General features: G+C 40.4%; 1 protein-coding gene across 1 annotated transcript; it reads right to left on the bottom strand.

Annotated features, from left to right (window-relative positions):
• Positions 1–237: 237 nt before the first annotated feature.
• On the bottom strand, positions 238–2,972 carry Otor (otoraplin). The gene is made up of 4 exons (XM_028884435.2): positions 2,853–2,972; positions 2,398–2,537; positions 1,390–1,497; positions 238–261 (listed from the first exon to the last, which is right to left on the bottom strand). Exons 1-4 carry the CDS (start codon positions 2,965–2,967, stop codon positions 238–240), a joined length of 387 nt encoding a protein of 128 aa, XP_028740268.1. The 5' UTR covers positions 2,968–2,972.
• Between the last annotated feature and the right edge of the window lie 8,631 nt (positions 2,973–11,603).

Genomic DNA, 11,603 nt, shown 5'->3' with positions numbered 1-11,603 from the left:
TTCCCTGCAAATTAAGTCTTTGGTTACACACGACTTATGTAAGTCAAACAGCACTCTGTGCAGCCTGTGGGAAGACCGGGGCAAGGAAACAAGACCGAGTTGAAAATTCTCATATATTGGCTCCTTCTAAATCTGAGCTTCTGCCACCAAACAAAGCCAGAAAGGTGTAAATATGCTGTTTTAGTTATTTCCATTTCTTGTCTTCATCATTTGTGTTTCCATGATTTAACTCATTTCTTATTCACAGAAGAAGTCAATATCCTGGGGGAAAAAAAGATTGAACTTTCAGGCTGTACAAAAAAAAAAAAATGTAGATTTTTAATTTAAAATAAGATTTAATAATAGAGAAATTTGGATTTGTGATAAGTCAAGGTTGAAAAAACCTAAGGATTTGAAATAATTATCACTTCAAGTCAAATACCATTGAAAATGAAGGTCTTCCAATACATCTCTAGTTGGTAGTTACAACCGATGGTGCACAGTAAGTACCACGATGCAATGACAGGTGAGCCACATCTGTTAGGCTGGGATATGTTTGAAGCACAACCCTCATGCAAAGGAGATTAGAAAGGATCTTTCTTTTCTGCCACAGTTTACAGGGCCCCAGGGCAGTGGGAAGAGCAGGATTTTATTTCATGCATAGGTGAAGTCTTATCTGCCACAAAGATAAGACTCAAAGAATTTTCTAGAACATTTGGCCTTCTCAAAAACAGGTGCTAATTTTTTGTTCAATCTGCCTTTCATAAAACCATCAGAAAGAACAGCTTAGTAATTTTTTAGTTCCTTTCTCTGTGGCATAAATGCCTTCCATGATAACTTACATTTAAAACAGAAAGAGAAATGTGTTGTATACTTGAAACATGCTAAGTCGATCTTCATTAACACACACACACACACACACACACACACACACACACACACACACACACGAGAGAGAGAGAGAGAGAGAGAGAGAGAGAGAGAGAGAGAGAGAGAGAGAGAGAGAGAACAGAGAGGTGGAGTAACTATATGAGGTTGCAGGTGTGAATTGTCAATCAGCTTTGGCAGGATCATCACTTTATGATGTGTATATACATCAAAACATCAAGTTTTACATATTCAATATACAATTTCACTGGTCAGTTATATCCCTGATAAAGATAAAATACAGTTCTTAAAAACTGAAACATTTAAAAAAAATCAACTCAGAGTGCTTGTAGTGTGTGAAGGAAGTGTGTCAACCTCACAAGGTTGATAGTCAATATGTACATTCTAAGATGTCACTATCTCATAAAAGTCATCTTTTTATGCAGCATATACTGTAAGTTGAAGGACATGCTCTTTTTTTTAGAACAAGTCTATAATACTCAAAGATCTGAGTCATCCTCCAGCCACCTTTGAGATGCTTACCGTGGTTGGGACTTCCTTGGTGGCCTCCTGGTACACTCGTTGCTCTTCAACCAAGTTGCAGGGGAAATAGCCCACCATTCCCATCTCATCCTGGTGGTCACCGTAAACCTGTGTGCCCAGAACAGCAGCAGTCAGGGAAAGCTGATGTCAGGGGGTTTCAGAAGCTTCTTTCCTCATAATGAAAATGACACGAGCTAGACCTTCCCTTGTGCTGTGCATTCCAGGGAATTCAGAGCAAATCTGAAATTCACTGTTAGCACCAGGAGCTGTGTGTCTGTTCTTTTGGGGGAGGATCTGACTGTCTTGCTACTTTAACATGACTTCACTTTCTGCAGTTTCATACCTTGCCTGAGGTCTTCTGAATTCTATAAAAAATTAAGGTCAATAAAAGTTTTAAAGCAAATAGACACTCATTTTAAAATATGTATACTTCCCATTTCTTGACAATTCAGAGGGACATATTGTAGTGGGTAGCCATTCCAGCTTTGATCTGGAAGTTCCCCATTCTGATTGAATCCTTCATCAATTTAGAGTGTGTCTTTGGGATAACATCAACAATGCTTCATCCCTCCCTGGGCTCTGCTTGCTTTGTGGGTACATTTTAACTCAAGAAAGCAGCTCCTGAAGGACGAAAGAGGCTTCTAACTTTTCCTAAAGGAACATTCTATTTAGACTGACCACTAACACATAACTCTTCCTCTTGGAAAATCCTCTAGACATTTTTTGAAAGAGACAACTTCTATGCAATGAAGATGCCTCAGCATGCATGTTTTTTTTTTTTTTTTGCTTCTCAAAACATCATTTTGACTTACCTTCAATTTTGTCATGAGATTTTTTTTTTAATACAATAACATAAAATGATTTGAATTTTTGTGTTTCCGTTTGCATTCCCCACATTGTCTTTAGAGTTACTATTAGGCATCAAAGGGGTTGAAAATAGGAAAGTCAGGAAAAGTTAAGAGTAAGTTAAAGTAAGAAATATATGTTAAAAAAAAAAAAAAATCTTACACTGCCAGCCCAAAACTCTCCGGCTCCATTTTCTTTTACCAACTTGGAGTAAACATAGATTTGCTGTCCTTTCTTGACATTGATGAACCTACAGTCTGGGGCGTTGTAATCATCCTGTGCCTTAGCCAGAGAAATAGTATCTGGAAGAAACAAAAAAAAAAAAAAATGAGGTGACTGGATATCCTAAGAGTAAAAAGGCAAAGCATATGCAGAAAGTAGAAAAGTCCAGCTGGACTGCAAACGGAGAGAGAAAGCTAGAAGATTAAAAGCTGCAGCAAAATCTTAGGCAAGTGAATTCTCCACAGTTAGACACCAAACACAGACCACAAGACACAGTGCTGAGAACGCACACACATTTACAATTCACTACAAAGTACAAGCTAGCTTTATACCAGACATAGTTTCCATCATATGATAGGAAGATAATGCAAACTGAACCATTAACAAGTCCTTACAGACACACTCCTCATCTGCACACAACTTCTTAGAAGAAAGTTTTTCCATAAACACTCCATGCCCGGCACATAAAGCCACGAGGCCCCCAAGCAAAAGAATCAATACTTTTGCCATCTTCCTTTTTCGATGTTTGGACTAGCACGCTTCGCCTGACTTTGGTGGTTCTTTTATTTGAAAGCCAGACCTCTAAGTAAATACCCAGCCAATAGGAAGCCCCCCCCCCCCGCCCTTGCATTCATAATGTGTGTTCCTGGATTCCAGAGGCTTTTTAGCATTTCATTTCCCAGAAAGAGTCAAATTCTGTGTCTGTGTTCCACACAAATGGTACACTATGGTTAAAGCTACGTCTACCATGCCTTGTGGTGTCCACCAGCAGAGCACTGTTGAGAGGACTGTGAGCATGCCAAGCATTGTTGATTTTTCTGTTTTGCCCCCCCCCCATCCTTTCAGGGTATGAGCAAACATTTGTGGAAGGTAGAAATCTGTTCAAGGTATAAAACAGGCTGGGGAGACAGCTTGGTGGACAAAGAGCTTGCTGTGTGAGCGTGAAGAATAGGGTTCAGAACCCCAGAGCCCCTACACAAGCTGAACAGGCATGGTGGGCCAGCACTCTAGAGACAGACATAGACATCCTTGAGGCAAGCTGGCTAACAAGACTAACGAATTGGCAAGCTCTGAGTTCAACACAAATCCCAAGAAATAAAGAGAAAAATTGAGGAAGACAGTTAATGTCAACTTCAGGCCTCCTCAGGAATACATATGCATCCACACACATGTGAACACACACACACACACACACACACACACACACACACACCAAGCCACACACATATACATTTTAAAAAAGTAAAAATGTCTTGAGTATAAAATTTATTTCTAGTAAATCTAATAAAATTCTAGATTTACATACTATATAAATAAAGTCATCTTACACAAATCTTTGGTGATAGGTCTCTTAGAAGTCATGTTTAGCCTGAACATGACTGGTGGGTTATATAACATACCACAACCAGATCCTACCAATGTGGAGGCAAGAGCTGAGAAGCTGAGGAAGTGATGGCAAGTCCTTTATGTCTGTGTACATTAGCTTCCCCACTCTACAACACAGGCCTGAGACCATCGACTGAAAAACAGTTTATTTATTCTGAGTTACTAGTCTAGAAGTTTAGGTCCATGATCACGGCTCCCATTGACTCGGGTGTGTGGCATATCTTGAAGAAAGCCAGCAACAGAGATCACCACTTACCTTACGACTAGAAAACGGAAGATATGGACAAAAACAGCCAGTGAGGCTCTGTCACCCCTAATGGCTTATGTACCTCTCAACAGGCCTCACCTCTCAACTCCTCCCAGTTGGACCAATCTGGAAACACATGTTTAACAAATGGGCTTTTCAGGGACGTGCAAGATCAAAACTAACTTTTTTTTTTTTTTTTTTTTTTGGTTTTTTGAGACAGGGTTTCTCTGTGTAGCTTTGCACCTTTCCTGGAACTCACTTTGTAGTCCAGGCTGGCCTCACAGAGATCCACCTGGCTCTGCCTCCAGAGTGCTGGGACTAAAGGCAAGTGTCACCATCGCCTGGCTTAGCAACTTCTTCTAAGGATCATGTATTTAGTCTGTACATGCCATGATTGGTCACAGAAAAGAGGGGGAAATTTGAGGTTTGTAACTGTGGTGGTTTGAATAAAAATGTCCCCCGTAGGCTCTTAGGGAGTGGCATTATTGGGAGGTGTGGCCTTGTTGGGATGGATAGGCATGGCTTTGTTGGAGGAAGTGTGTCACTGGGGGTGGGCTTTGGGGTTTCAGAAGCCTAAACCAGGCCCAGTGTCTCTCATTCTTCCTGCTGCCTAGGGATCCAGATGTACAACTCTCAGCTACTCTCCAGCATGATGTCTGCCTGCATGTCACCATGTTTCTCCCCCCATGACAATAATGAACTAAACCTCTGAACTGTGAACCAGCCCCATTAATTATTGTTTCCCTTTATAAGAGCTGCCATGTTCATAGTGTCCCTTCACAGCAATAGAAGCACTAACTAAAACAGTTAACCCACTTTCCTGCACTTGAGCATCTCTCCCATAGGAAGTGGAACTGTAGGGTAACAGCCAGTGGAAGAGCACCCTGCCCCTGGCTTGTCCCCAACCCTCGGGGTCGGAAATCCTCATCCCCATGACTCATGGTTAATGGCCAAGCAATACTTCAGGTTGTGATGTACTCTTCTACCAGCTCCTCCCGGCTCACTGTTGTCTCTGGTCCCACTCAGAGGCAGCCACCACTCTGTGTCTCTCCCCAATGAATTGCTTGTGTGAGGTTTGTTGCATGGTGTGACTTTATGGTATTCCTTGGCTCCCGATTGCTAGGATACCCTTGCGCTGGAAAACCTTTTCAGGAACATTTTAGAAGTCATCAATACATAGCTCTATCTGTTTAGTAAAGATTTGCTGAGTATATACTGTGTGCCAAGTACTGATTTAGGCATGTGGGATCTAACACTGAATGAAAACCAGTCTTGGTCCAAGTAGTTTACCATTTACCAGGGGAAACAGACAGTATGTAGCTGCTTTTTTATAGGGTGCTTGGGATGGGCATCTCTCTGATCAGGTGAAACCCCGTCTCCCACCTACTGTTCCTTGACTAGAGCTCCCTGTCAGTCTACCCTCTCCAACTCTGCTAACCATGTGGCTTCAGAGATACAATATGAGAGACAAGAATTTAAATTATTAAGCAATTTTGTGTAGAATACTTTTCCAAGGGATAAGTTGGTAATGCAAACTATATTTATAATAAAAAGTTTTCTTATTTGGGGTAGATATATGCATAGATATGAGTACATGTGTGCAATAGTTTTACTGTTTTGTTTGTGTTCGTATAAAGGTTTTTAGGGCATGTGGGTGTTTTCAGGGGAGGATCCTGCATAGAGTTTGCCTGTTTTGGAAGACTCTTATTCAGTATCTTTATTAGAGATGATGCTGACCACCCTATCCATGGGCTACCCAGAAGGACTATGATCCACAGCTACTGCCTCTTATCAATACCAAATTAAAAATGGATTTTCAATCCTCTTTCCTGCTTCACACCAAGGAGAGGGTGAATTAGAAACCACCTTGAAGAGTGGAATGGCAATGTGGCCATTGTCCTATTTTTCTTCCTTTCATCCAAGGCTCTAAAAGCATCTGTGGGAAAGTGCAAACATTGATTAACTCTTAGTTCTGACTTCAGAACTAAGCTGTCTTCAGACTGATGCAGTCCCAAACTAGCCGCCAACATGGACTTAAAAGACAATTGCCATTTTAGAGCTACTTCAAGAAACAGGACTGGTAAACTCCACTGCCATGCTGTGCACAGCCTCCACGGCAGAGTGGAGGTCAACCACCCCGAGCTATCATAAGTAACAAGTAGCTAAGGCTAATGTGACATTTGCACTGGTCTTGGGAAGGTGGAGAAAGAAGGGCGATGCCAAGTCTTCCTAGGCACTATGACCCCAGGAAGGCATGGGTTTTTCCAGTATTTGCGGTGGGCAAATATGAATTTAACTCTAATTGTGACAACTCAGAACCGAGCAATTGTGCCCGATGCCATGCTCAAGACACTGCAGCCACTGGAGAAGCTGACCAGAGTTCTGACTAGAGCCCATTCGCCTCTTTTTCTGGATTTTCAGATATGTTCTCCAGTACTTTCATCTTTAAATGACGTGTTTGGCCTGTCATTCTTAAAAGGAGTGTGTGGCTCCTTTCACGTCTAAGGACAGGCTGCAGCACATGGAGCTGAAACTGGGTAGGCATGGAGTTAGGTGTGAGGGGAGTGAGGAAACTGCAGCTGGGGCTTGGTAGCTGCCCCTTGGGTTCGATTTCTCCCCAGGTCAGATGCTAAGGCATCAGGGACCGATCTCAGACTACTATCATTCTGCTCTGCTTTCTTCTGTTTGTTTTGCTAAATAAACTTATTTTCAATGGTGTCTCACCAGTAGATTCTTTCCATCAAGAAGACAGAGTCAAGGAATAATCTGCCCAATAGCATCCTTTTGATGCACACTGGCTCTGGTTCTCTCTTTCTCCCGTTCTCTCTCTCCAGTTTCTCTCTCTCTCTCTCTCTCTCTCTCTCTCTCTCTCTCTCTCTCTTTCCCTCCTTCCCTCCTCTCCCTCCCTCCCTCCCCACCTCTCTCTCTCTCCTTCCCTTTCCACCTCCCCTCCCCCTGCCTTGTTCTCTAGGACACAGCTCCATCTGAGTCCTTCAGGGAAAATCCCCAGGCTAGGCCAGCAATTTGATCTAGTACTGTGTAGTCTGCTGCTCACAGTTTATTTACTCACTCTTCATGAGACTCTGTCTTAAAAACAGAAACATAGAAAGGGCTGGGATACAAAGAGCTCTTGCTTAGCATGCACCAAGTCCTGGGTTCAGTCGCCATTACAATAAATCAATAGCTGATAAAATCTCCAATCTCAGGGATTGCATCTCAGGCTCAGTTCCCCCTCATCATAGAGCATAGGGTGAAATACAAGGTCAATAAATTGGAACATCCTGAAGGAGGGGTGCCCCAAAGTTATATGGCATATATCCAAAGTTATATGGCTCAGGAAAACTAAAGGACATCTTTCACCTCCTCTCCCCACACTTACCATGTTTCTCTCTCAGATGGAGACTCAACCATTCAGACTTACCCCTTGGTTACACACACACACACACACACACAACACATACACACACACACATATGAAGTGAATTGTGTGTGTGTGTAAGATTCAATCCCTTAAACCCCAAGTTAAGAAAATTGATCTTCCTTGGTAATATGGCTTGGCCATAACCCTTCCTGGGTGATGTACATTCTGACTTGAGAATCGGAGTTTAAAGTTTAACACCATGCTCCAGTTAGATTTCCCCATGTTCAGAATTCATAGACTTAAGGTACAGTCCTGACCTCTGTTAAATCTGTAAATTGGATCCTAATTCAGATGATATAATCCCACGGGTGAATCTGCTTTACTACTCATATACTGACAAACTCAAAATTCAGTGGGGGAATGAAATTAAAGTAAAACTGGTATTATCATTAAAAAGAACAGTAAGACAATTTGAAAAATGTTCTTGGTGGTCCTTCAAAACTAAGCTCCCTCCCCTCTTAGCTTTTTTTTTTTGTTGTTGTTGTTGTTGTTGTTTCTGGTTGGGAAGGAAGATCACTCAACTTGGGAACAGGTCCACTGGGGACAGTTAGATACTAAGTTTAGGTGCTTCTGGGAAAGGCCTGGTTGACAGAACCCAGTTCTGGTGAGTGATCCTGTGATGTCCAGATCTGTAGGTTGACATGTTCCATGTTCCCAGGTTACTTCTAGTTAGCTAGCCCTCCAGCAAAAAGAAAATACTGTAAAGAACTCTCTGGGTCCAGCCTGCCATTAGTGGACCCAACAGTGAGTCTCCCGGTCACCCTGCACCGTGTATTCTCTCCATCCCCTTTTCTATCCGAAGCCATAGTAAGAGGGCAGAATATCTAAGCTATAACAGATTATACATAGAAAATTTGGCTCTGCATATTTTCCTTATTGTTTATACTAAGATAATTTTCCTGTCCAGGATCTGTTATTTTAGCCAAATCTTGCTGGAATGTAATATTTGTGATCGCTAGACTCGTGATATTAAATAAGGAAGATGAATAAAAGCCTTTAAAAAATAAGGTCATAAGTAACAGAGGAGCACACTTTCCAATGATTCAGAACTGCCAGTTATAGGGCTGTCAGAAGTCCTGACAGGAGTTCTATGTACTATTTCTGCAATTTTTATATACAATTGAAATTATTAAAATTAGATGCTATCCTTTTGTTCAAAACCTAACATAGACACACGTGTGAACACTTACCTGTATGTTCATAGCCATTTTATTCCTAATCCACTGATGTTACAAATTGCTGCATCCAACACAGATAGATAATGCTCACAGTAAAATTTGCCCATTTTACTGTTCCATCTGTGAGTTTGGGCAACTGTATACAATCATGTCATAATCATAATTGATTTACAGCATTCCCTCATCCCAGACAAACTTCAGCCCTAAGCAACCACTTATCTGTCATAATAATTTTGCTGTTTGGATACATTTCACTTTTATTTGGAAAAAATAAGTCTTTGATAAAGTAGTTTTAGGAATAATTCATTTTGTTGATCTCTTAATAATTTTTTGAGTAATAAAAGATCTCTATCTAAATCTAATGCTGTGGGATAATGCTTTTGGACACTGGTTCAATAAAACAATGATTGGCCAGTAGTCAGGCAGGAAGTATAGGCAGGATAAGCAGACAAGGAGAATTCTGGGAAGAGGAAGGCTGAGTCAGGAGTCACCAGACACAGAGGAAGCAAGATGACAAGGCAGAACTGAGAAAAGGTACCAAGCCATGTGGCTAAACATAGATAAGAATTATGGGTTAATTTAAATGTAAGAGCTAGTCAGTAATAAGCCTGAGCTAATGGCCATACAGTTCATAATTAATATAAGCCTCTATGTGTTTATTTGGGTCTGAGTGGCTGTGGACTGGGTGGGACGCAGGAAAACTTCCAACTACAATTGGTGTTCAACATGGGGCATTGATCCACATAGACCTAAGAAAGCTTAAAGCTTAAAGAACACACAGAAATGGAGTCACACTAGGCTTCCTAGTCTCACAGTCTCATGCCAACAGCAGCGCAGACTCATCTCCTGGCAGCTGCCTGCAAGATGGAGCTGGCCGCCAGCCACCATGAGCTAAGCAGCATGGCTGCAGATTCCCTCCACAGTACACAGAGGCATCTACAAGATTCACAGTGTGGTGCGTGATAGATTTAGTCTTTACTAGTACAAAAAAGAAAAAAAAAAGAGGCTTCTGGGTTATACCCTGCTTTAATGGAGACTAAGACCCACTGCTTCCGAGAGTTGGTGGTACACATGGCTCTCAGAGTTGGTGGTAAATGTACCACTGCCATGTTGAAAAGCTGAGGTGGGTGGAGTCATCAGCCAAGGCTGCCGCTTCTCTGTCTTAATCACTCTGAAGTTTAAAGCAATAGATTCATAATACAGGTTCAGATTAAATAAACCCTAAACAGTTTACAATGTATGTAAAAATGTACGTAGGCTTGGGAGAGGAAAAGGAATATATAGTTATATAAAGAAATATAAAGTTAAAAAAATAGTCTTTAAAGAGAAAGTAATATAAAAACTAAGCCATGTAAAGACAGACATCACACAGATTGTATTGTCTTTGGGATTTTTAACTGCAGAGAGACATTTGATTGTAAGAACTGCTGAGTTAAATCAATATGTGTATTTTAAAGGTATCTCAATTTTAGAATTTATGTGTAAGGATATGTTGCTTTGGAAAAGAGGTTCTGCTTTTGTTTCCACATATGTGAACCTGCAAATTGCTTCCAGACTAATATGGTTTGATCAGCCAAGATCCTCTGAAAGGTCTCCGATGACACTATGGCCCAGATGATCCAATATCCAGAATGGTTTCAAGGCAACTGGCTCAGACAATGCAGCCTCATGTACTATTCCAGTCAGGATTTGACCATAATTCTTAATTTTCTCAGGATCTCCATAAGAATACAGCACCCTTTATCAGCAGGAAGTAGCCTAAAATACTACGCCCACATTCCCAAAAAAATGGATTATGGATGTTTGTCTTTGTTTAGGTTGTTGGTTACAAATTGTTATTGGTCATAGTCAATATCTTTCTAAAAGAAGAAAGGGAGATATGATATGGAAATATAGGATATAGATATGATAGGATAAAAGGATGGATTGTTGAAACTACTTTTAAAGAGCAACTTGTTTAAAATGTTTTACATTGGTATAGATTTTAGTTTATTGATACAAATTTAAAGTTAATTTTGTTATATTGTATGTATATTTCTACTCTTGTTTAAGTTATTATGTTTGTGCAGCTCATTTAAATTGTAAGGGATAATTAAGAAATACAGATTGTCTTCTATGATAGTCAAACTTACAGTCATGTTAAGTTTTCTAGGTATATATAGATATATTTCAATTAGGTTATCTTTAAACACTTCAAAGACCTACAGAATATGGCATTTAAAATGTTTTAAGAATGTTGACTTTCTGAACATTGAGACAATTGTGCTCTTGGCAACACCAATCTACTTCAGAGAAAACAATTGGAATAATGGGCATTGAATAAACTTATTATAGAGTTTGCTTTCTTTGTGGCAAAAGTTAGCCACTGGGCAAAAAAGTGGCCTTGTGTCAACTGTTTGATATGTTGTATAAACTGGACATGCAGGACCCTTAGAAGGTAACCATTGAACTTTGCAAGGTGAGATGGTCCTTCAGGTTCCTGTTTTGCAGAAGAAACTGCCATTCTACAGGACACAGGAAGGAGACTGAGACTCTATACCTGTAGGCTAAACATAGATGCCAACGTTGCAGAGGAACTTTGGATAACTGTCCAGGCAGACAGATGTCTCTGTCATTCTAGATTTTTTGGAAGTTGCCTACAATGCTCTTCCTGTTTACTTAGATAATAGTATACCCTACTGGGGTCTTTGATGTAGTTGAAGGCTAGTTATAATTTTCCTTGGTTATGATAAAATATAAATTAGATATGAAACTTTAGACCCACAAATATAAGATAGAATATTTAATTTTGCCAAATACAAATAGACTAGATATTGTAACTGTAATTGTTGCTTGATAACTGTTTGTTAGATATAATTTTACTATGTTAAAGTTAAAACCTTCCTTTTTGATTAGACAGAAAGGGGGAAATGCT

The sequence above is a fragment of the Peromyscus leucopus genome, chromosome 4 (assembly GCF_004664715.2).
Source record: "Peromyscus leucopus breed LL Stock chromosome 4, UCI_PerLeu_2.1, whole genome shotgun sequence".
NCBI classification, from domain to species: Eukaryota; Metazoa; Chordata; class Mammalia; order Rodentia; family Cricetidae; genus Peromyscus; species Peromyscus leucopus.
Note: the sequence above shows the minus strand (reverse complement) of the source record. Positions and strands in the feature narration are given on the sequence as shown.

Excerpts from the sequence above, each read along its gene's own strand:
- Otor (XM_028884435.2), bottom strand. The coding sequence starts at position 2,967 with ATGGCAAAAGTATTGATTCTTTTGCTTGGGGGCCTCGTGGCTTTATGT. Across the intron at positions 2,538-2,852 it reads TGCAGATGAGGAGTGTGTCT|ATACTATTTCTCTGGCTAAG; the intron begins GTAAGGACTTGT and ends TGTTTCTTCCAG. Across the intron at positions 262-1,389 it reads CCAAGGAAGTCCCAACCACG|GATATTGACTTCTTCTGTGA; the intron begins GTAAGCATCTCA and ends TTTTTCCCCCAG.